Here is a 22,956-nt window from a genome sequence, read left to right as displayed (position 1 = left end):
TGGACAAAGAGTCCACGTGGGAACAAAATACGCAAGAAGCGGGCAGGCAGCGATCCCCAAGAGAGCTCTTCCCGCTTTTGCTTGTGTCGTTTAGCACCTGAACAATCCAGTGAGACAGTATTACGAGCACTGCAGCTTCCAGGCATGGCCTGGCGTTATCCGGATATCTCCGAATAGTAAAACTAGTATAACCAAATAGCAATAATAATAAAATACTCAACGTGCAAAAGAGCAATAAAAGTGATGTCATTATAAAAATAGAAAAAGGGAGTAATAAAATAAAAAATAAAATGAAAATTCAATTGCAAATCTGACGAAATAGTCATGTACCCATTGAATGTACCCCAATGAATGAAACCTGACCCCATTGAATCAGCCATTGAATGTACCCTGACGGCCTCACCACGTACAATTGTACTATGAGTAGCATTCGGATCCGAAAGGATGCTCTGGAAGCTAGTGATGATACTGAGACTTGCGCTTTCGGTTGTTGCCTCAGACGTGATGAGCACAACGCAGCCGACGAGACGCCTCGGTTCTCCCGCGAACGGCACCTCGATCGTGCGGTCTCCCAGCTGCACCGCCCGTGAGCAAGGTCGTGATTGCAAGCGTCTCAAACGTGTGCGTTGGCGCGTGCGTTGGCCAGGTCGTGGTGCTTGCTGCAAGGGCGCACATGTCAACCAATCAAATGTCGACGTGGATCAAACGCGTCGCTGATTGGTCCAGAACCGATCCAACGAACGGTCGCCGTTTTGCCCATGCCCAACGGACAACTGGCGGCTTTTCGGCGCGGCAGAAAGGACCGAGCATGGCATCGCGGGTGCTCTTCGTGCCCAAGCGGCCAGAGGCCGAGCCGAGCTCCGATGCCATCTACGCCGAGTACTCGATGCAATGCCGCGACCGCGTCAAAGCCGATCCGGCCGTGCAGACGCTGCTCCACGCGTTCTGGGACGTTGCGGCGAAAGACGTGCACGGCTTTATCCACCAAGTCCACTCTGATATCATTTTTCGATTCTAATTGTGTGTCTAGGAGGCCTATCTGGATGTGATGCAGCGTATCGCGTATGCCATGGTCGCGAATGCGACGCCCGAGACGGCGCGCGACCTCGTGGCGGTACGGACCACGATCTCTTGCCGACGCGTCGCTTCTATGCAAGTAGCGGGACTGGGCCAACGACGCGTTGAACCAAGAACACATGCATTTCAGCACGTTTATGGACGCGCTCTTTGAAGTCTGCGACCACTGGGTGCCCTACGTGGACCCGCGCGAGGTAGTACTCTTCTCGACCCGGAATTCTTGGCCAACTTTCTTTTCGTCTAGTATGTACACTTGCTAACCGCGCTGCAGTCGATGGTGCTACGCCCCAACGCGGCGGACATGGCTGCCGTGCTGCCCGAAGACCAGCCGATGCTGGACGGATGTTTGCCGCGCGTCCTCGCGCCGCTTGACGGTACGATGCACATCCATCCTGTGGAATGCATAAATGTGCGTGCGACTAGACATGACACGCTTCACCAGCAAGGCGTTGACGCCAGGGCTCGAGGATTCGTACCGCAACGGCGTCTGGCTGGTCGCGACGACCATCGCGCCCGAGGCAAAGTCGCTTTCGTTCAAAGCGCTGCTATGCACCAACCACGCCAAGGTGTTTGGTGCGTTCTCGCAAAAGATCGTTGCGTCGGCCAAGGCCATGTCGGAAGGAGCGTTTTCGGATTTTGCGCACAAATTCAAAGCCAACGGCGCGAGCTTAAAGCCGCTCAAGCCCGTCGAGCGCTCGAACGAAGGCAGTCGGTACCGTGTGCACTACCTGACCAACGCCCGCCATGACGATGCGTGGGACCCGGCGCTCGCGTCCATTGCGCAGCTCTTGGAGCGACGACCGGGCATCTGCGTCGTGGGGCCGCCCGGTGTCGGCAAGACCCGCTTGGCGCGCTCGCTCGCGGCCGAGCTCCACCTCGAGTACATTGGTTTGGCGACGACGCTCGAACATGTGTTGCAGCAGCCGCAGCCAACGGCCGAAGAAATATTCGAGAGCGACCTCCTCCAGCTCAAGCAAAAGGTCAAGACCATGCTGCGCCGTGGCCAGATTGTGAGCCGCGAGTACGCGATCGACCTCGTGGTCGACTACATCAGCCACAATCTCCAAGGTACACATGAAATACGTGGATACGTGGATACTTGAGCTGATGCAACAATCAGAATGCCAGGGCTATGTGCTCGACGACGTGTACCCGCACGAAGTTGTTGCGCTCCGCGATGCCAATGCCATGGACGTACGACGACGATTGATACTTTCTTGATAGTTGGCATGAACCAAACTGTATAGATGAGTGTGACGCACCTGCTGTGTCTTCGCGGGACACTCGCCAACGTCGAGGCGCATGTCGCTCATTTGGTGATGGACCCCAAGACGCGCACGATCTTCTCGGCCCGCGACCGCACCGCCGCGAGTGACGAGAACGGCTTTGCCCACACGTATGTCGAGCCCGAGCCGTCGGCTGTCGCGGTCGAGGCACCGCCAATCGCACCTCTTCCGACCGACGACGCAGTTGCTGACGACGACGCGTCACCGCGCGACGACGACGAGGAGGGTGTCCGCAACGAGCCGCCGGCGGATCCGAGTGCACCTTTTCGTGTGCCAGCCTACGAGCTCTCGCGGCTCGACAAGTACGCGCCAATGCCGTCGAGTGACCGATGCTTGAGCGTGGCGTCCATCTATGAAAAGCACCTCTCAAAAGGCATGCAAGACTTCGACACGGGTGTGAGCATGACTACGCAGCTCATCAAGACGCAGCTCACGATCGTCAATGTGGTCTTCCACCAGTCGCCCAATGGTGTCTTGCAGCACGCCGTGCATGCGATTTCGGGGGTTGTTCTGACGTCGTCTCCTGTCGACTCATGCAGGCGAGCGTAGGCGCACCCCCCGCTGTCGCGCCTCCCGCCGTCGCTCTCGGCCGTCCGTGTCGTGATGCCGCCACACGTTCTCAGTCAGCCCCGAGACGAACAGCTCCGGTGGCTTCTGTACGGCGAGCTGCCCGTGCGAATCGACGACCAAGCGCGGCTGCCACCGAACGAGCCCCGGACGCTCTCCGTGTACCGGTCTTTCTGTCCCGTGCTATATCGGTCGGGCGAAGTGGTCCCTGGTGTGCCTGAATTCCACGCCTTCTTCGCTGGCCGGGTACGTCACTTTATTGACCAACAAAGCAATTCAAACAAATGGGATGTCTAGCTGTATGTGATGGCGTCCAAAGAAGCACAAACGGCTTTTCTTCGCCACCCGCACTCGGTGTTGCGGCACTTGGTCGGCAGCAATGGAGTGCCGTCGTACCCAAGCACGCCGCTGCCGACCAAGCTCTGGGTACTCACGTCGACGCCGTCGTGGCGTACGGACCATCCCATGTACATGGCCGTGCTTGCTGCCTTCGCGCAGATGCTGCATGTTGAGACGTTGGATCCGCTCTCGGTGCTCCGGTCGCCGTCGCTCAACTCGCTGCACACGGTCGTGCTGCGGGAAGGCCTGAGCATGTCCCACGCCATGGCAACGCAGCTCGTGCTGGACGAGACGTTCTCGCGGAGTGGGTACATTCTGCATGATTTACCGCTCGACGAAGCGACGGTGCGTGCGATCGAGTCGACCAATGCGTCGCTGGACCTCGTGCTGGTGCTCGACCCGCCCAAGACGCCCAACGCGGCCGAGACCGGCTACAGCGAGAGGCTCCAAAAGGTCCTTTTACAACTGGACAATACGATCCCGGTGGCCACGGTGGCGATGGACCCCACTGCCACTGCCGACGAGAACGTGGCTGCGATTGTTCGCGCACTCCACCCGCTCGATCGGAACCGCGTGGACGGGCCCGACGACGGCTGCACCAAGCAGGACGAAAGCAGCAAACCGTGGGGCGCCACGGGCCGCTTCTGTCCCGTGACCTACTGGAACAGAGCCAGTTTGCATCGCGTCGTGCCCGGCAAGGCCGAGTACGTGAGCTACGTCGACCAGGCCAAGTACGCAATGGCGGGCCCCAAGGAAAAGACCATGTTTGATCGGAACCCGCGCCGGTACCTGCCGACAGCGCATAGAACGGAGTTTCGACCTATGGTGTGGCTGCATGGCATCACGGGCTCGGGCCGCGCGACGCTCGTATGCTCCTATATTCGCTCTACACTACAGGGTTCTATGGGTATGCTAGGCCGCGCACCTCGTCGAGGCCCTTGCCGACGAGCCGACAAGCGTTTTGGACTTGGCCGGTGTCGCCACGGCAACCGCCAAGACCATTCGACTGCAGCAGCATGCCTTGGGCGACGGCGAGACGCTGGACGAAACGAGCATGGCGCAATTGTACGTTGTAGCGCTCCAGCAAGAGTTGTCGCGCCATGCAACGACCGGGTCGAGTATCTGCCTCGCGCCAGGGCTGGGCCCGAACCGGCTTCCCAGTCGCGAGCTTTTGACACTCTGCGCGGAGAAGCGTTGGCTGCCGCTGCTCGTGGTGCCTCTTGCGATCGACGAGGCGGCGATCGTGGCCCGGCGCATGCGCCAGTGGGTGTACACGCCGCCGCCTGCAGAGTCAGCCGACGACGACGGTGCCGAGCCGGAGGACCACGAACTGAAGAAAGAACGCTTGGCCGCCGAAGAAGCAGCGGCCCGCGACGAGGCGTCGCAAGCGATTTCGAGTGATGTGGCCGCGGAGCTCGAACTCTACGCCGCGGGCCTTGCGTTCTTTCAAGAGGTCGGTGTCGAGGTGGCATCGCCGATTGACGCTACCCGGGGCCCCCTTCGCGTCCTCAAAGAGGCCTTGCGTCGCTTAGAGGACCACGTGCTCACGCGCCGCCACCAGCTTTTTTGTGCCCCCGAGCGACTGCCTCTCACGCGCCTTGGACCGCTGCTGGCGGCGGGGTACATTGCATTAGGGCACCACGGACCGTACTGTCCCGTGAGCGACCATCCGATTCCAACGCGGCACGCCCCCGAGGCGGTGCTCTACCGCCGTCGCGTCTACGTGCCCAATCGCGATGCTGTAGCCGCCTTTGTAGCGACACCCAGTGCGTACGTACGGCGTCGCACGAAGCCGAGTGCTGCCGTTGGATCGGTGGCCGTGCTTGGCCCGCGCATAGCGGCAAGACGAGCTTGGCCAAAGCACTCGCTCGCATGCACCAATGGGTCTACCTGAGTCTGGACAATATCCTCCAATGGGTGGTCCGTTGCCAAAACGAGACCGAGCTCTACGTGGCCGTCTCCGAGTTCATTGCAGCACGGACGCCGTGCTTGGTCATTGACGTGGATCTCGTGCCCGACAACCTTTTGCTGCAATGCGTCCTCTTGCGTATCCAGGCCTTTGACATCCAGCAGTCCGGCTACGTGCTCGACGGCTTTCCGAGTACGCTTCGGCAAGCGACACTCTGGGAAGGCCTCCAGCGCACTGAGCCATCGATGCCGATGAGCATCTTGGTCCTTGACGCGTCTGTGACGAGCATCCTGCGCCGATCGCCGCCTCCGTCGCACGTCAAGTTTCTCAAGGCCATGGCACAGTGGCAGCTTCACCGTTTGCGCTTGCTTGTGCTGTATGCCACGACGTATGGCGTCGGGTATCTCAAAGTGCTCAACACGAACGGCCGCAGTGTCTGGCACGTCCTCGCCGATGCATCCGAGCTGCTTGCGCGGGTCGTCGGCGCGACCAATGGGTAGAAACATCGCTTCGGTGTTTGTTTTAAGTGGCGATGCTCGTGTAGATACATGCAAGCCGTGGCGTCAGGTGGCGCGGCGCCGCTCGAGCACGTCCGCTTCTCGCAAGTGTACCTGGACTCACATACGCATCTGCGCCTCGGAGGGCTTTGCCCCGTGACGCTCACGGTTGCTCACGAACGGTACTCGAGTCTCCAAGTCGACCGCCGATTCTTGGCCGAGTTTGAACACGTCAACTACTGGCTCGCGGACGCGGCGGCGCTCGACGCCTTTCTCTTGCAGCCCGCCAAGTACCTTGAGAGCCGCGTGCTCCTCCAGCAAGCCAAACTGCCCATCGATATGGCCATGGGGAGCAACCTCACGACGGGCGCACCGCCCCGTCTCGGCTTTCAAGGCTACTGTGCGGTCACCTATGCAGACGGGAACGGGCCCGCCGACTGGTCGTCGCTCCGGAAAGGCTCCAAGTTCATCTTGGCGGCGTTCGATGGCACGGTCTATGCCTTCACGAGTGTGGCGGCGAAGAGCCGATTTCTGCGCGCGCCTCTGGTGTATACGGCGCTGTCGCTGCCGACAAAGCTACCGCCCATTATCGACGAGACCGCCCGGCACCTCCATGTGACGATGCCGGGCAAGCTCGAGCAGGCCCTCAGCCATATCACCGAAGAGGCGCTCGTGGCGCTTGGGCACGAGCGTGTCAAGTTCCCCGGCGTCTCGGTGCGCGCGTCTGCGATTCAGTTTGTCGCGCTCTTTCTCAAATCGAAAAAAAAGCCACGAACCAGGCCAGCCAGCTCCCGGCAGACGTGGCCGCGCTCCTCCAGGAGTACATCAACGACTGCCGCCTCGGCAGCGACATCAAGGAGATGGCCATCCCCGTGGGATCCGCGATCAAAGGCGTTCGAAGCGTTCGCAGCAAGGACGGCGACGACCTGAGTGCCAAGTTCGCGCGCTTCGATGCGATTCTCTCGTCGCCAAGCGCGCATTTTCGCGCGTATGCGACCCAAGCCCTCCTCAAGTAGTGCAAAAACCATCCTGATCATACGATGCGTCCTGAGACCGGTGGTGGCCCAGCAGTGGTATGAAGGAGTGTTCTACTGTTCTGATGTCTCGTGCTTGCTCCTACTGCCGTGCTGCTATGCACCCTCTCGTACGTAGTAGCCCTTACTAGTAGTGTTGCTCTTGTTCCGGACGACTCGACCACGTCGCTTGCGAACAGTGCAACGACCGCGTCTATGTCGGTCGAGGTGTCGGCCGACCCCATTGCGTATCTTTGGTAAAACTACAGTCGATCGGCTGTGGGGTTTCCGAGCCTCCTACGTGAATGGTGCAAAGGGCCGCTGAAATCCGGTGGTGGCCGGATTTTTTAGCACCACGAAGGAGGGGAATCGAGTGGTGCGCAGGAGCGCCACGTCGAGCCGACTCCATGTTGAAGTTGCGACTTCAACTTCCCGAAGGACGCCATCATTTGGCGGCCGCTTCTTGGGTGCGACGGCCACAGTTCTTATTCTCTGATCCGTGCGCGACCGCGGCTGCCCCTTTCGACGCGACCTGCGTGGTAACAAGTCGTCGTATCATGCAGCCTCCCGTCGCGGCCGCGGCGCGCGCATTGGGCTCGAGCCAATACCCAGCGTTGACGCTACAAAAACGGCACGACCGAGAAAGCCGCGTTTGCTAAACATGCCGCCCTTGAAGCTGTGCTTGAATTGCAGCTTGAAGGAGCCAAGGTACCTGGCTGCTATACAAATCGCGAGACGATCGCGAAGTAGACGGGTCGTGTTGGTCACGAAAAAGGCACACCGGACTTCGAATGGGTGGCTGGGACAAGCTGGCTGCATACCTGGGTCTGCTTCAGAAAAGCTGGTCGGGTATGAATCGAGTAATGGATTCTTCGCCTTTCGATACAAATCCCAAGTATAAGAAAATATTCAGTGGCGAAAATCCTGTCAGCTGGCCTCTGGCGCCCGTAGCGGCTGGTGCGTGAGTCGCACCGTCGCTCGACCAGGTGGCGCGTCCAAGCCACTTCAACGTGCCCAGCTGGCGCATGAAAAACGAATTAAATTACACGTTGCGCGCCAAAGATTGATCACATCAAGCGTAGACGGTGGTTTGGTTTTCGAGGCTGTAGCTGCCCGCTCCTTCTCACTTTTCGTTTTGCGGTCTTGCGCCCAGTACTACTATGGCGGGTGCAGTTGCGATTCCCATGGGTGCCAACGACAATAGCGTCCAGACCGAGGGCTCCAAGGTCTACGCGATCGTCGTGTGCGTCTTCGCGTCCCTCGGCGGTATCTTCTTCGGCTATGACCAAGGCGTCACCGGCGGCGTCCTCGTCATGGACTCGTTCCTGAACGACTTTTGCATCGGCTACGACGGCAACACGGAGACCGCGTGCAAGGCCAACTCGTCGTTTCTCCCGGACAATTGGCTCAACTTTACGACGCTCTTCAACGTGCTCTACTACCTGGGTTGCATCGCCGGCGCGTACGTTGGCGGTGTCGTTGCCGACAAGTTTGGCCGGCGCGCCACCATCTTCTCGGCCGGTGTCCTCTTCTGCGTCGGCACGCTCATGCTCGTCCTCACCAACAAGATGGGCCACACGCTTGCCTTGATCGCACGCATCATTCAGGGCATGGGTGTCGGCAACTCGTCCTTCTCGCTGCCCATCTTTGGTGCCGAGATGGCCCCCAAGGAGCTCCGTGGTATGCTCTCGGGCTTCATGCAAATGTCGATCGTCACCGGTATCCTCCTCGCCGGTATCATCAACATCGTCGTCGAGAAGCAGGAGAAGGGCTGGCGCACGACCAACGCCGTCGCGATGGCCTTCCCCGTCATCGTCATGGCTGGTATCTTTTGCGTGCCCGAGTCGCCTCGCTGGCTGTACAAGGCCAAGGGCCGTGAGGTGGCCGAGACGGAGCTCAAGCGTCTCCGTCGTACTGAGAACGTCGGCGCCGAGCTTCAGGCCATCGGTGACGCCCTCGAAGAGGAAGGCCACGACTCGGCCACGTGGGCCGACCTCTGGCACCCGTCGATCCGCCCGCGCCTCATCATTGCGATGCTCCTTCAGCTCCTCCAGCAGGCCACTGGTATCAACCCCGTCTTTGTGTACGGTGGTCAAATCTTCAAGGATGTCGTCGGTGACGGCCTCACGTCGCTCTTGATCCTTCAGATCGTCAATTTTGTGTCGACGATTCCCGCCATGTACTGGGTCGACAAGATCGGTCGCCGCAAGCTCCTCCTCCTCGGTGGTGCCGGCATGGTCATCGGGCACTTGGTCTCTGCCATTGCGTTCTCGGCGGGCTGCGACGGTGATACCGATGACTCTGGCTGCTCGACGGGTGCGGGCTGGACCATGATTGCTGCCACGGCCTTTTTCATCTTCAACTTTGCCATCTCGTGGGGTCCGATCTGCTGGATCTACCCGGCCGAGATCTTCCCCATGAACGTCCGTGCCAAGGCCGTCTCGGCGTCGACGATGACCAACTGGTGCATGGGCTCGCTCATGATTGGTATTCCCAAGCTCTTCCCGTACCTCAACATCAACGGCGTCTTCTTCCTCTTCACGGCGCTCTGCGCACTTGCCGGTGTCTACGTCTGGTTCAAGTGCCCGGAAACCAAGGGTCTCCTCCTCGAAGACATCGAGTACTTGTTCGGTGTCAAGAACGGCAAGACGGTCGACGACGTTGTGACGCCTCCCCAGCACTCAATCTAAGTTGCGCCTTAACTGCACCACAGGATATGTACACACAAGAACTGGAATGGCGAGGACAATAATGCTACAACTCTATAAGCCCAACAACTAATAAATTCCAGGCATCTCTTTACCCTTTCGACGACAATGTCTTTCAAGGCAGCGCGCTCCTCTCTTGTGCACCGCTCCAAGAGGATATACTGCAGGCAGAAGATGCCACATGCATCGGTGACGAGGCCGACGCGAGTCCGCGAGTGAGTCGCGTTGAGCGCGGACGGTTTAGTCTCCTTAAAGATCGCGCTGGCCCAGAGAAACACGAAGAGGACGTTGGCACCAGCGTGCGGACATGGATGATGCTACGGTAGAATCATTCTGGACGTCGTTGCGCCAATCGTACTACTGTAATGCAGTCAACAGCGCATCCAACGGCAGCACTTCAACATCGCACCTTGAAAGCTCCTTGCAGCACGTCCTTTCTTGCACGGTCGTCCTGGTGCACCTTTTGTGGACCTACGCGAAAGATACACGGAAGAAGCAGCGTGACGGAGATATTACACTCCGTAGCAAGGTCGTCGTTTCAAGAGCCACGCACAGTAAACTGTACCAGTACGTACTAAGTACATGGTCGACACGACGCGGAGCTGACACGAGGAGACACGAGGTGGCCGTAGGAACTGCCGCGAGTCACCTATGGGTGGCGGCACCCAACGCAATCGACGACACCCATAGGTCACGGGTTTGGCTTCAACGTTGAAGTTAGCTTTGCCGTTCGCTCTGGTCGCGGATTAAATATATTTTTCTTCTACCGGTATCTTTTAACTGCCTTGGCGTGCCATCGCCAGGAAGAGAGGAGGGCGCACCGAGAGCTTCGTGGAAGGCGCCCCTAGGTGCCTTCTGGAATCAGCCGACGAGACACAAAAACAAGGTGGCGGAGGATCGGCACGAAAACAATCCTGCGCTGGAAACATGGCTACTTCTGATGGGGAATCCATCGAACTCGGGTGGCTTCCGACCACTTGATACAAGAAGAGGAAGAAGAACACCATACATCCCAGCCATGCTCTACAGTGCGAGGCTGGTTATGAGGACGCGCTGTAGGGTCGAGGGGCGTGAGAGGAGGAGCATCCCAAGACCAACCATTCGGTTGACATGACCATCGCAGAGCTCGGTAGAAAAACCACTTTGGCGCTGAACGTATCGCGATCGATGCGTCACGAACCAGCCGCGTTGCACTTGCCTTCCCAGACGTGGTGTAATACTCCGTGTAATTCCACTGTAATTCAGTACTGGATAGTCAAACGTTGATTAAATCCCTATCACTCGCATGGGACAAACCCATGCCAAGTTCAATGCCCCACTTCAACATCCCACTGCCCACGCCTTTGCTTGGTCCAGACGGTGCACCGATTGCTAATTACATGTCGCGCCTTTGGCGGCTCACCACGCGTTTCAACTTGGTGATGGGCTCTTCACCGCAGCGCTCCAGCTCACTTTGCTCACTTTGCCTTTTACCTCGTCGACCACAACCATGGCTGGCGGTATTGCGATGCTCCCGAGCGGCGGTGCCCACGACGCGCCGACCGAAGGCTCGCGCGCCTACGCCATCGTTGTCTGCGTCTTTGCCTCCCTCGGCGGTATCTTCTTCGGCTATGACCAAGGCGTCACCGGCGGCGTCCTCGTCATGGACTCGTTCCTCAACGACTTTTGCGTCGGCTACGACGGCAACACGTACAAGCAGTGCACGGCTGCTTCGGCCGACCTCCCCGACAACTGGTCGACCTTTACGACGCTCTTCAACGTGCTCTACTACATGGGCTGCATCTTTGGCGCCTACCTCGGCGGCTACATCGCCGACAAGTACGGCCGCCGCGCCACCATCTTCTCGGCCGGTATCCTCTTCTGCGCCGGCACGCTCATGCTCGTCCTCACCAACAAGATGGGGCACACGCTCTCCTTGATCGCCCGTATCATCCAAGGCTTTGGCGTCGGCAACTCGTCGTTCTCGCTGCCCATCTTTGGTGCCGAGATGGCTCCCAAGGAGCTCCGTGGTATGCTCTCGGGCTTCATGCAAATGTCGATCGTCACCGGTCTCCTCCTCGCCGGTATCATCAACTATGTCGTCCAGTACGATGAGCACGGCTGGCGCGTCACCAACGCCGTCGCGATGGCCTTCCCGTCGTTGTCATGGCTGGTATCTTTTGCGTGCCCGAGTCGCCCGCTGGACGTACAAGGCCAAGGGCCGCGAACAAGCCGAGGTGGCTCTCAAGCGTCTGCGTCGTACTGAGAACGTCGGCGCCGAGCTCCAGGCCATTGGTGACGCGATTGAGGAGGAAGGCGACAACACGTCGACGTGGGCTGACTTGTGGCACCCGTCGATTCGCCCGCGCCTTTTCATTGCTTGCTCGCTCCAGCTCCTCCAGCAGGCCACTGGTATCAACCCCATCTTTACGTACGGCGGTCAGATCTTCAAGGACGTCGTCGGTGACGGTATCGTGTCGCTTCTCATTTTCCAGATCGTCAACTTCCTCTCGACAATTCCGGCCATGTACTGGGTCGACAAGATCGGTCGCCGCAAGCTCCTCCTCGTCGGTGCTGCTGGCATGGTCATTGGTCACTTGGTCTCTGCCGTCTCGTTCACGGCGGGCTGCAAGGGCGACACGAGCAAGTCGGATTGCTCGACGGGCGCGGGCTGGACCATGATTGTCTTTACGGCCTTCTTCATCTTCAACTTTGCCATTTCTTGGGGCCCCGTGTGCTGGATCTACCCGGCCGAGATCTTCCCCATGAACGTCCGTGCCAAGGCCGTCTCGGCGTCGACGATGACCAACTGGTGCATGGGCTCGCTCATGATTGGTATCCCCAAGCTCTTCCCGTATCTCAACATCAACGGCGTCTTCTTCCTCTTCACGGCGCTCTGCGCACTTGCCGGTGTCTACGTCTGGTTCAAGTGCCCGGAAACCAAGGGTCTCCTCCTCGAAGACATTGAGCTGCTCTTCTCCAACGGGTCGGTCCGCGCCCAGAAGACTGTCGATATTGAGACGCCCAAGCGCGACGAAGCGTAAACTGCTTTCTTTAGATGAGAGCAACAACCATTGTGTCTGTGCATTGAAACCGTGTCGTATATATATTGAAGAAAAATGAAAAACATTTTATTCCATGACGACAACTTGTACACTCCAACACCTTGCAGACATGGAACATCGTCTTGCACACCAGCCATGCCGTAACGTTAGATGATGGCCAGTGTGCAAAAACCTGCTCAAGACCGTCAGCGGAACGCTGGCGTTGAAACAGTAGAAATAGGAAAAGTGAACCGGGCTCTATTGGATTTCCTATCTGCGCAGCCACGCGGTGTATCCTTGTCGAGCATGATGCATCGTCCAGCAAGGCAGGCTACGGCTTTGGCGTAGTTGGTGCTTTCAAGTGTGCATAAACCTTTCATGGACCCTTGGAGCTTTCGAGCACGAGCCACTCGGTTGAATCGGCTGCGTGGCGTTGCGCCGATGCCATTTGTTGAAAATCCGCCAATGGCCTTGGCGTATTTTCATCGCCTTGCGTTTGATTCGCTGGTGGTGGCATTTTCGAACCAATCGCTGCACTCAGTCGACCACAACCAATCCTACTCGGTCATGTCTGCGCCGTCGTCGTCCAAGCGCCGCAAGGTCGAAGAGAAGCACCCGCTCGTGATCGACGCCCGTACGTCGACGCTCTCTGCGTCATTCTCTCACCACGCATCTTATAGCAATCGAGGCCGATGACGTCACGGACGCGCATGAGCTCGCGATGGACACGGGCCTCCACAGCTCGACCAAGGCCAAGCTCTTCTTCCAATGGCTCATTTACCCCGTGACGCTCGAGGTCGATATTCTCGTCTTGTCATAGAAGGCTCATCCGCGTCGTATAGGACTTTTACGCCAACTACTGGGAGCGCAAGCCGCTCGTGATCAAGCGCCACTTCGAGTCCTACTACGACGGGTGGTTTAGCCGCGACGAGATCGACCGCATGCTGCGTGAGCACACGCTCGAGTATGGCGAGGACATTGACCTGACGCGGTACCAAAACGATGTGCGCACGACGCTCAACCCGGACGGCGCGGCCAACCCGGCGACGGTCTGGAAGCACTTTGAGCAAGGGTGCTCGGTGCGCCTTTTGTGCCCGCAGAAATTCTCCGACCCTGTCTGGAAGATGCTCTCGATCCTCGAGGAGGAGTGGGGCTGCATGGCCGGCTCCAACACGTACCTCACGCCCAAGGGCACCCAGGTACAGCCGCTTCGTCCCATAAGAAACAGCGTCTTAGATCGTGTCTAGGGCTTCGCACCGCATTACGATGACATTGAAGCCTTCTTGCTTCAGGTCGAAGGCAAGAAGCAGTGGCAGGTGTACGCGCCGTTGAGCGACGAAGAGACGCTTCCGCGCACATCGAGCCGCAACTTCAAGCAGGACGAGATCGGGACGCCGATCGTCGACGTGCTCGTCGAGCAAGGCGACTTGATTTACTTTCCCCGCGGCTTTATCCACCAGGCACAGAGCCCCGACGATGTAGGCTTTTATTTTTGAGATTTTCGCGGTTGGATGGAATGGATGCCATGAAATTCTAGGTCGACTCGCTGCACGTGACGGTCTCGACGGGCCAGCAAAATTGCTATGGCAACCTCCTCGAGACGCTCATGCCGCAGGTATTTTTGCGTTTGAGCGGGTCCGATTTGTATCAACCTATCGACTTGACACAAAGGCCGTGACCAACGTGATTGCCCAAAACCTCGAGTTGCGCAAGTCGCTGCCGCGTGACTACCTCGGCTACATGGGCGCCATTCACTCGGACAAGACCGAGGACCCTCGCCGCGTCGCGTTCCTCGCCGCGCTCAAGAAGAACCTCCGCGAGGTTTGTATCAACTAGATATGTTTACGTGGTAGTTAGCATCGATGCTAGATTGTGACGGAAGCCATGGACATTGCGGACGCGGCGTGCGACCAAATGGCGCGCAACTTTCTCGTCGACCGTCTCCCGCCCATGGTAATAATGATGACGATGATGACGTGGGCGCGTCACGACACTAAACAATGCGTGTAGCTCGAAGACGAGGAGGAAGACTGCACGGTCGAGGGCAGTCCGCGGCCAAAGATCAACGTCAACGCGCGCTTCAAGCTGCTGCGGTACGGCATTGCGCGCCTGGCGATCGAGGACGGGAAGGCCGTCGTGTACCACTGCAAGGAGAACTCGCGCAAGCACCACGAGAACCCGCTGTCGCCGCTTGAGTTTGAGATTGACGACGCCGAGAGCATCGAGTACATCTTTGAGAGCTATCCGGCGTTCTTCCGCGTCGGCGACCTGCCGCATGAAGACCCGGCCGACCAGATCGGGCTCGTCAAAGCCCTTTACGAAGAAGGGCTTCTCATGTTTGAAAAGAACGAGTAACTTGATTCTCAATAACGCATCCTCGTGGTCTTCTATACGCTGTTTCGAATTGCGATGCAAGGCTCCAGATTGTGTATGTGTCGCTTCAAGAGGGCTAGGGCTACCAACTCTGGTCGAAACCAATTCTGACCGACTGTGTCGACTGCATCGTCATCCACGACTCCCTTTTCGTCTGTGGAGACTCGACACATCAAACTGCGTATAGGACACCCTCGTCACGTGCTCGGCAACCTAAAGTGGACTCAAGAATGCAACGCCAACAGGCCGCAAGGTCCGTAGCAAACAAACGCGGCAGCACCGTCCAACCTCGCATCGTCGCACTGCTGGATATGAAGCTTTGCGCCGGCATCCATATGTAATACAGCGCGCTCGCTCTTGTGTGGTCGGGACCGCGACTCGAGTGAAGACCGTCTTGGCCTGGTCGCCCGCTGTCGTCCCTTTCCCTGCGCGTTTGCATGCTCGTCGAGCGTCGTCTCGTACATCTTGTGGGCAGCTCGCGGCCTCGGCCTCCATCCGCATGGTGATTGGCGATGCCTCCAAGGGTACACAACGAGTCAGCTCTGGATGAAGTCCGATCCGACGTCAGGTCCGTCATGACGCCGCACGCGCAAAATGCAATTGTAGCGAGCGGTTCTTTCTGAGACCGACTTGAGTGGGAACGACGCCAGGACCACGCAGAGTGCTGCGACCATATATTCTCCAAGTCACCCTGCCCTCCATGAGCATCGACGCTGCTTTTTCCACTCCGATCGGCCCTCCTCATGGCGGTGGTATGTCGGGAAAAGGCACGAGAAATAACAATGGTTCGTGTATATAAACAAAGAATACATGCAGAGAACCAACTAGGCAAGACTCGTCCAGAGCGCGCGGAGGGCGGCACCGTCGCCTGCCGCCGCGGCGTTGCGCACGGCCGACTGCAGCTCCGAGCACGCAAACGTATTCTTGAGCGCGTCTTCAAACTCGGCCGACTTGGCGCCTGCGAGCTGGATGACACTCTCCGGAAGCTCGGCGAGCGTCGCGACGTTGAGGCCGTAGCTCTTGGGGCAAATGCCGTCTGCGAGCTTGTAGAGGAAGACGACCTTGGCGTCGTTGGTCGGGTCGACCATACAGTCCATGTGGCCGAGGCCGACGCGGTCGTTCTCAATGTACTCTTCGACCAGCGAGTGGTAATGCGTCGCAAACATCGTGCGGCACCTAGGCACGTTGCTTGATACATTGATACAATTCAAACCGGTCGTACCCAATCCCGTGCAAGAGATGCTCGACGACGGCATACGCGATGGCTGTCCCGTCAAACGTCGACGTGCCGCGGCCGAGCTCGTCGAGAATCACGAGCGAGTGGCGCGACGCATGCCGGAGGATCGTCGCTGTCTCGGCGAGCTCAACAAAGAGTGTACTCTGACCCGCGAGAATACGGTCGGAGGCGCCGAGGCGGGTAAAGATACGGTCCACCGGCGTCAGCGTGCACGACGTCGCAGGCACGTAGCAGCCCATTTGCGCCATGAGCACGAGGATGCAGTTTTGCCGGAGGAGCGTCGACTTGCCGCCCATGTTGGGTCCGCTCAGCAGTAGCATCGGCGTCGATCCGCGCAAATGCGTGTCGTTTGGAATGAAATCCGGCACGGACGCGGCGATGCTCGGGTGCTTGCCCTCGACAATCTCGAGAAAGGGTCCAGTGTCGTCGTCGGCGTCGACAAAGGTGGGCCGGACGTACCCGTCGCTCTGACCCGAAATAAGCGCGAGGCTAACGAGGCAGTCGAGCGTCGCCAGCGCGTGGACGGCCGCGAGCCACTGAGCGTACTGCGCGTCAAAGGTCGCAAACATCTTGCGCGTCTGGTCTTTCAGCGCGTCTTCCTTGCGGTCTTCCGCGGCCATGAGGCGCCGCAGCAAGTCGCGGATCTCGGGCGTGTGGAAGCGTTTGAAGCCCTTCTTCTTGCTCTTGAGCTCGTACGCCTTGGGTTGATGCGACCCGATCGCCGACTCGGGCACTTCGAGCTGGAAGCGGTCTTCGCGTTTCGTGCCCCAGTACACGATCGACTTGCATTTCAGCGCCGACCGCTGCGACTGCAGATACGCGTCGAGCTCGTCAAGTACATTCGCGACCTCGTTGGCCGCGTCGTCGTAGTCGGCGTCGACACCGGCCTGCGGCTGGATCGTTCCGGATTGCAGCGCCTGGCGGTGGTCAAACGCTGCATCGAAGAACGACAGGACCTCCGAGACATCCGGGTACGAGCTGACCCACGCGGTAAGGACCGGTGCCGTCACCGCATCGCGGAGCAGATCGACGATACGGATCGCCGCTTTGAAGCCATTGAGCGCCGCGACAAAGTCCTTGATCTTGCGCACGTTGTAGGACGCGAGCTCGTACATGATGGCACGGCCGTCCGGGTGCGTCTGCGCGCGGTGCGCCGACCCCAGCGCATGGATCCGGGACAAGAGGCGCTCGAGGTCTGGAAGGCTCTTGAGAATGCTCCGGACTTCCAGCACGACGCTGTGGTGGAGCGCAATGAGGTCGGCAACTGCGTCCAACCGCGCATGGATCTCGTCGACGTGGCAGAGCGGCTTGAGGAGCCACTCTTCAAACCGCCGCTTCCCAAAGCCCGTGATCGTCTTGTCGAGTTGCTCGAGCAGCGACCCTTGGCGCGTCCCGTTGTAGTTGTTGCGCAAGAGCTCGAGGTTCGAGATCGTGTGTCCGTCCAGCACCACGTAGCGCTGCGTGAGGGCGCCCGAGGCGTCCGGCGGCGTATACGTCGCAAACTGCCCGAGCGAGAGAAGCTCGTGGTCGATCAAGCTCCGGCGGAGGTTCCAGACGCACCCGCCGAGCGCACCGAGCGCCAGCGCCTTCTCCGCCTTGACCGTCCCGTCCGAGTCGACGCAGGCCGAAAGCACGTGTGGCCAGGCCTCGGCCGCAAAATACGCCGCCGATTGGAGCTCGCGCAAGGTGCGGGTCGCATCCCACATCTCTGCGCCGGCTTTGAGCTCGGTGCGGATGCACGTCGAGGTCGCGAGGCCGTGGTTGAGCACGGCTTTGGTTTCTTTCGAGAGCCCGTGGCGCTCGTGGACGATCTCTGCAATGTGGAATTGGGCCAGCACCGTGCGCAGCCGGTCGCGCTGCAGTGTATCCTCAAACTGCCCCAGGAGAAACGCGCCGGTCGTGCAGTCGACGAGGCAAAGGCCGTACGACGTCTCGTCTTCCTTGAGCGCGAGCAAGTACGAGGCGACGCCGGTCCGAAGCAGTGGCGTCGACCCATCGAGAAAGCTGATCGTGTTGGTGCCAGGCGACAAGAGCGAGCAGATCTCGCGGCGCACGACCTTGGACTTGGTGCCGCGCGCTTTGAGCATCTCGGGCGTCTCGGTCTGCTCGACGCGCGCGACGCGGTACCCGCGCGCGACAAGCTGCGACGAGTACTTGGCGTACGCCTTCTCGGGAAAGCCCGAGTGCGCCTTCTCGCCCTTCATGTAGTTGAGCTGGAGCTCCTTGAACCCAATGTCGGCGTCCATATGGAAGAGCTCGTAGAACTTGCCGACCTTGAAGAAGAGGACCGTGTCCATATTCTCACGCTTGACCGCCCACCACTGCTGCATGGCCGGCGTCTCCTTGCTCAAGAACGCGTCGGGCACGTAGATGGTTCGGGCGTCGTACTCGGGGTCGGACGGCTTGCGCTTCTTCATGTCCATGCGCTCGGCGTGGAGCCATGGCCACGCGTCGTGCTGCCGGAGCGTGCCACCGCTGCCAGCTGGCGGCGTCGCCGTCGACGCCTTGGTCGGTGCTTTGGCCGCTTTCAGAGGCGCCTTCTTGGTCATAGGTGTCTTTGACTTGGCCTTCTTGACGGGTTTCTCGTCTTCTTCGCTCTCGCTCGCAAGACTGACGCTACCGTCGTCGCTCTCGATCATGACCACGTCCTTTTGCGGCTCGTTCCACTCTTCCTCGTCGTCGTCCGAGATCGCAATCGCCTTGGACTGCGGCTTGGTGAGGCGCTTGCGTTTCTTGGTGAGCGGCTCGTCGTCGTCCGACTCGCCTTCCGAACTCGAGCCAAGGACGTCCTTGTACGATTTCCGCGGCTTGGCTCGTGGCGTGAGCTCGACCCGTGGCGTGCTCGCTTCCGCCTTGGTCAGTGTTGTCTTGGCTGGCGTTGATTTCGCCGGCGTTGCCTTGGCTGGCGTCGACTTGGCCGGCGCCATCTTGGCCACAGGTGACTTGGCTGGCGTCGACTTGGCCTTGGCGGCCGAGGATGTGGTCGTCGCCGGCGGCTTCTTCGCTGGCGTCGAAGGCGTTCCTCCCTTGGCGTCCCCGTCGGCCGGCGGCTTCTTGGCCGGCGGCGAGAAGAAGCTGAGGAGCGATTGCTGCTTCATCCTGAAACCTAAAGTTCCCTCCAACATGGCCACGCCAAGATTGCACGCGCTTTGATTGGCCAAATATCCAACATTCTGAACCAATCCGCATCCTTCGCGCGGCGGATCTTCAATGGCCGCCAGCATTCGCGCCGATCGTCACGCGCACCTCTCCAACAACCTATTCCTTCGCTGCTACTAGCTCTCTACTACGATGACGACTACGAAATCGACTACGATATCGACTACGATATCGACTAGAACGAACATCGAGTTCCGCCGGACGCGTGGCTACAAGTGCAATCTCACGTACTAGCGTCCATGCATAACCACGCCGCCACGTGGTAGCCGCCCGTTGAGCGTTGGCGTAGCAGGACCGTCCGTTGTTGGTGTCTCCGGCCGCGTGATTGGGCGTTGCGCTGGGTGTATATTATGATGGTAAAAATAACTTGTAATATCTTTTCGGTCATGGCGAGCATCCCATATCAGTGTCGAAGATGCTGCACTTTGACGAGCTCCACGTGCTCGAGCACGGTCTTGGCGCAACGACCCAAGTGACGTCGCTCGCGTCGCGGCTCTACGAGTGGCTTCCAGCGCGCTGGTTTCTTCGCTCGTCGGCGACGACGCCGGACGTGCTCTCGGAGGAGTTTGTAAGCGTCTTCTCGATGGTCCGCGGGTTTCGCCGCGCGATCGTGACGCTGGACCAGCCCAACCACTGCATTTGGAACGGCGCCAAGGTCATGGCGCTCCGAGACGTGAGCGCCGTGATCCCCATGCACACGCCGCACGACTCGCCGGCGTGGAGGCTTCTGTTGCAGGATGCGGCGACGCTGCAGTCGTGGACGCTTGGCTTTACCGCCGAGGCGGACTTTCAACTCTGGCTCCATGACCTCAAGCGCGTGCTCACGGAGACAGGCTGCGAGAAGTGCACCGTGCGCCCGCTCATTGAGCTCATCGCGCCGTCCGAGACAACCGCCGCCGCGCAGCGATAACACACTTGATAAGTACATCAACGACTAATAGTACTACATATAGCATAGCCTCGATGATTGTCTTATTGTCTGCTGCTCTACAAAATATGTATGCACGCTGGCAGTGCTCACGCCACGATACTATGGCTTGACCCTGTCCGCGGTAAGCAGAGGCACCGCGTCTAGCATCGCTCGTCTCCTTGGAGCGGACGAGGCGTGAGAGACCCACGCATGGTCGACAGCTACCGACGGGTACAAGGTGACCTCGTGCGCTCGACGTCGACGGGCGCATCGCCTCGGTCCACAATGGTCGGCAAGATGCACGCACTGCAATGTTGATAATGACATCCTGTACACATGTGCTTGCAGAACACAGACAAGTTGACGTTTCTCTTTGGGTGTGGCAGCGGTGGGCCAATTCGGGCAAGTCGACAGGCAGAGGGTGGCGCCGTGAGCTTCTCTCGCGGTCGAAAGTGTCGAGGCAACGCAAGACCGCGAAGAGAACACGAGGGCAAATAGGTACATTTCGGTGGGCCTCGTGTTTTGTCATCGCAAGTTTATTAGAAGGTTACCGGCCTCCTGACACACTCAGCCGCAGCACAGAGCCTTGAGATTTAGTTGGCGACGCCGCCGCCCGACTTGAGGCGGAGCTGGGCGTTGCGCTTGCGCGAGATCTTGGCAGGCGCGGCATCCTCAGCCTTGGCGACGTTCTCCTTCTTCTCCGTCAAGATGAGCTCGATGTGGGCAGGGTTCGACATGTACGGGCCAATGCGACCGTGGGCACGGTACGTGCGGCGGCGCTGCTTGATCGCGGCGTTGGCCTGCGTGTGGGCAATGTAAAGCTTGTCCGTGTCGAGGCCCTTGAGCTCGGCGTTGGCCTCGGCGTTCTTGACCAAGTCGAGGATGATCTTGGTCGCCTTCTGGGGCCAGCGGCACTTGTCACCCGGCGCGTTCAGGGTCTTGCCCTGGGCGTGGCGGCCGACACCGCCCGTGAACTTGGTGAAGGGCACGGCGGCCTTCTTCTCCAAGACGGCTTCGAGGAACTTCTTGGCCTTACCGACCGGGAGGCCCTTGATCGTGTGGCACACTTCACGGCAGTGCTTGAAGTGCACGCGGAGGTGGCTGCCACGGCTCTTGGCCGAGCGCGACTGGTCTTCCGGTTCTTGGCTGTACGAAGGCATCTTACTATTGCGATGTTAAGTTGCGATTGGAACCGAGATGCCATGCGAGCCCGCCAACCCTCTCCGCCAACCAACCACCAATCTCACAGCCCTAGTCACCACCCGTCTCGCCCAATCACCACCCGGCATTGTAAGCGCCAGTGAAAACCCTCCTTGATGCTGATTGGACCAAATACAACACATACAAACATCGAGATACATCTATTGGCTCCACACACGCAACTGGCCGACGCTGAAGTATGGCCGCTTCCGGGATACCGCTGACGGCCGCCCGGCAACCACCACGCATGGCCGCTACTATCGTGCATAAAAAAGGGGATACCATGGTAAACACGGTTGCGCTCGGCGTATTTCTGCACGGAGTGCCCGCGCGGCGGCGTAAAGTTGCGTTCAACTAGCCTTGTCAATGAACCCAGTCCCATTGTACCAGGTGACCTGTGCAAGATACCGGTGCCAGGTATCTTGCACGGATCATCCTGCAACGTGGTGCACGGCGCGCAACGGCCGCTTCCGCCCGAGCAGCAGCTCGGGAGCTCAGCTTGGGGTAGCAGGCGCGATGTGTCTATAGGCGTAGGCTGTAGCACCCTCCTCGTCACTGAACTGCAAGCAAGAGGCGATGCCGTCATCTCGGCCGCGCCAACGGTGGGGTGCATGGAGGCAGCTTGCTCGCGCACTTGACGGCGTCCTACCTCACGCATCCAACGTCACGCAGCGCAACATGGCTGCCACGTCATTGCGCCTTTCTGCGAGGCGCGTTCGAATTCTCAGAGAATACCAGTGTGTGTGGCGACGAAGCCAACCGTTTTCGGCGTCGATCCTCTCGGATCCTGCATTCTATTGCATCGCATTTCTCATCGGTCGCAGAGATGGACACGAAGGAAGCACGACGCTTGTGGCTGGCCGCGGGCCTTCCACCCGACGCGCTCGCACGGCTGCACCTCTCGGGCCCACCCCGCTTTGCGAGCGCCTTTCGCCTCTCGAGCGCCGCGTCCATCTCGATCGGTCTCGCGGCGCTCGCAGCCGCCGAGATATACCGTCTGCGCACCGGCGCAAGGAACAATACAAGCGTCATTGTCGACGCGCGGGATGCATGCGCCGAGTTCCTCTCCCATGCCTTGTACACGCCCGACGTGACGCGCCCAGCGCCCGGTGTGTGGGACCCGCTCTCGGGCCTCTACGCCACGAGGGACGGCTATGTGCGGCTGCATGCTAACTTTCCGCACCACCGCAACGGTCTCTTGGGCCTTTTAAGCTTGCCGCTGGACGCGACCCGCGAGGAGGTTAAGGTGGCGCTCACGGCCTGGAAAGCAGAGCCTTTCGAGACGCTCGCGACGGAGCACGGGCTGTGCGCCGCGGCGTTTCGGGCGTCGGACGCGTGGCAGAACCATCCCATGGCTTCGCACCTCGACGCCACGTACGCGGCCAATGGCCATGTGCCATGGCGCGTTCAACAACACACTTCTAGCAAGCCCCGCGCTGTCTGGGATACGTTAAAAACGACGACGAATTGCCTCTCGGGGGTGCGCGTGCTCTGCTTGACGCGTGTGCTCGCGGGGCCGATCGCTGGCCGGACGCTCGCATCGCACGGCGCCGACGTGCTCTGGGTGACGGCGCCGCAGCTGCCGAGTCTGCCGTCGATTGACGGGGACACCTCGCGCGGGAAACGCACGATCCAACTCGACTTGACCTCCGATAACG

General features: G+C 59.5%; 8 protein-coding genes across 8 annotated transcripts in view; 6 read left to right on the top strand and 2 right to left on the bottom strand.

The window, feature by feature from the left end:
* Positions 1-808: 808 nt before the first annotated feature.
* On the top strand, positions 809-6,691 carry SPRG_19900 (hypothetical protein; the record flags this gene model as incomplete). Its single annotated transcript, XM_012344737.1, has 13 exons — positions 809-988; positions 1,031-1,114; positions 1,161-1,271; positions 1,322-1,451; positions 1,501-2,145; positions 2,198-2,271; positions 2,325-2,867; positions 2,913-3,176; positions 3,228-4,136; positions 4,186-5,039; positions 5,108-5,674; positions 5,723-6,413; positions 6,455-6,691. The coding sequence occupies 13 exons, from the start codon at positions 809-811 to the stop codon at positions 6,689-6,691; spliced, it is 5,289 nt and encodes a 1,762-aa protein (XP_012200127.1).
* A 1,157-nt stretch (positions 6,692-7,848) lies between these two features.
* On the top strand, positions 7,849-9,505 carry SPRG_05444 (hypothetical protein; the record flags this gene model as incomplete). Its single annotated transcript, XM_012344688.1, has 1 exon — positions 7,849-9,505. The coding sequence occupies one exon, from the start codon at positions 7,849-7,851 to the stop codon at positions 9,376-9,378; it is 1,530 nt and encodes a 509-aa protein (XP_012200078.1). The 3' UTR covers positions 9,379-9,505.
* A 1,319-nt stretch (positions 9,506-10,824) lies between these two features.
* Positions 10,825-12,419, top strand: SPRG_05443 (hypothetical protein; the record flags this gene model as incomplete). Its single annotated transcript, XM_012344687.1, has 2 exons — positions 10,825-11,548; positions 11,589-12,419. Exons 1-2 carry the CDS (start codon positions 10,886-10,888, stop codon positions 12,417-12,419), a joined length of 1,494 nt encoding a protein of 497 aa, XP_012200077.1. The 5' UTR covers positions 10,825-10,885.
* A 567-nt stretch (positions 12,420-12,986) lies between these two features.
* On the top strand, positions 12,987-14,774 carry SPRG_19899 (hypothetical protein; the record flags this gene model as incomplete). The annotated part of the gene is made up of 8 exons (XM_012344736.1): positions 12,987-13,053; positions 13,100-13,215; positions 13,262-13,618; positions 13,667-13,897; positions 13,957-14,034; positions 14,091-14,240; positions 14,289-14,372; positions 14,430-14,774. 8 exons carry the CDS (start codon positions 12,987-12,989, stop codon positions 14,772-14,774), a joined length of 1,428 nt encoding a protein of 475 aa, XP_012200126.1.
* Positions 14,775-15,562: 788 nt separating this feature from the next.
* On the bottom strand, positions 15,563-19,138 carry SPRG_05442 (hypothetical protein). Its single transcript, XM_012344686.1, has 2 exons — positions 16,015-19,138; positions 15,563-15,968 (listed from the first exon to the last, which is right to left on the bottom strand). Exons 1-2 carry the CDS (start codon positions 19,125-19,127, stop codon positions 15,617-15,619), a joined length of 3,465 nt encoding a protein of 1,154 aa, XP_012200076.1. The 5' UTR covers positions 19,128-19,138; the 3' UTR covers positions 15,563-15,616.
* A 465-nt stretch (positions 19,139-19,603) lies between these two features.
* SPRG_19898 (hypothetical protein) lies at positions 19,604-20,098 on the top strand (the record flags this gene model as incomplete). The annotated part of the gene is made up of 1 exon (XM_012344735.1): positions 19,604-20,098. One exon carries the CDS (start codon positions 19,604-19,606, stop codon positions 20,096-20,098), a length of 495 nt encoding a protein of 164 aa, XP_012200125.1.
* A 455-nt stretch (positions 20,099-20,553) lies between these two features.
* On the bottom strand, positions 20,554-21,318 carry SPRG_05441 (50S ribosomal protein L22). The gene has a single exon (XM_012344685.1). The coding sequence runs from the start codon at positions 21,256-21,258 to the stop codon at positions 20,692-20,694; it is 567 nt and encodes a 188-aa protein (XP_012200075.1). The 5' UTR covers positions 21,259-21,318; the 3' UTR covers positions 20,554-20,691.
* Positions 21,319-22,124: 806 nt separating this feature from the next.
* The window catches only part of SPRG_19897 (hypothetical protein), a gene marked incomplete at both ends in the record, with an annotated part of 1,546 nt that continues 714 nt past the window's right edge, over positions 22,125-22,956 (top strand). The window contains one exon of the mRNA XM_012344734.1: positions 22,125-22,891. Coding sequence (XP_012200124.1) covers positions 22,125-22,891 — 767 coding nt within the window. The remainder of the gene's footprint in view (positions 22,892-22,956) is intronic.

This window comes from Saprolegnia parasitica (assembly GCF_000151545.1).
Source record: "Saprolegnia parasitica CBS 223.65 unplaced genomic scaffold supercont2.19, whole genome shotgun sequence".
Lineage (NCBI taxonomy): Eukaryota > Oomycota > Saprolegniomycetes > Saprolegniales > Saprolegniaceae > Saprolegnia > Saprolegnia parasitica.
This window is presented reverse-complemented; position numbering and strand designations above follow the sequence as displayed.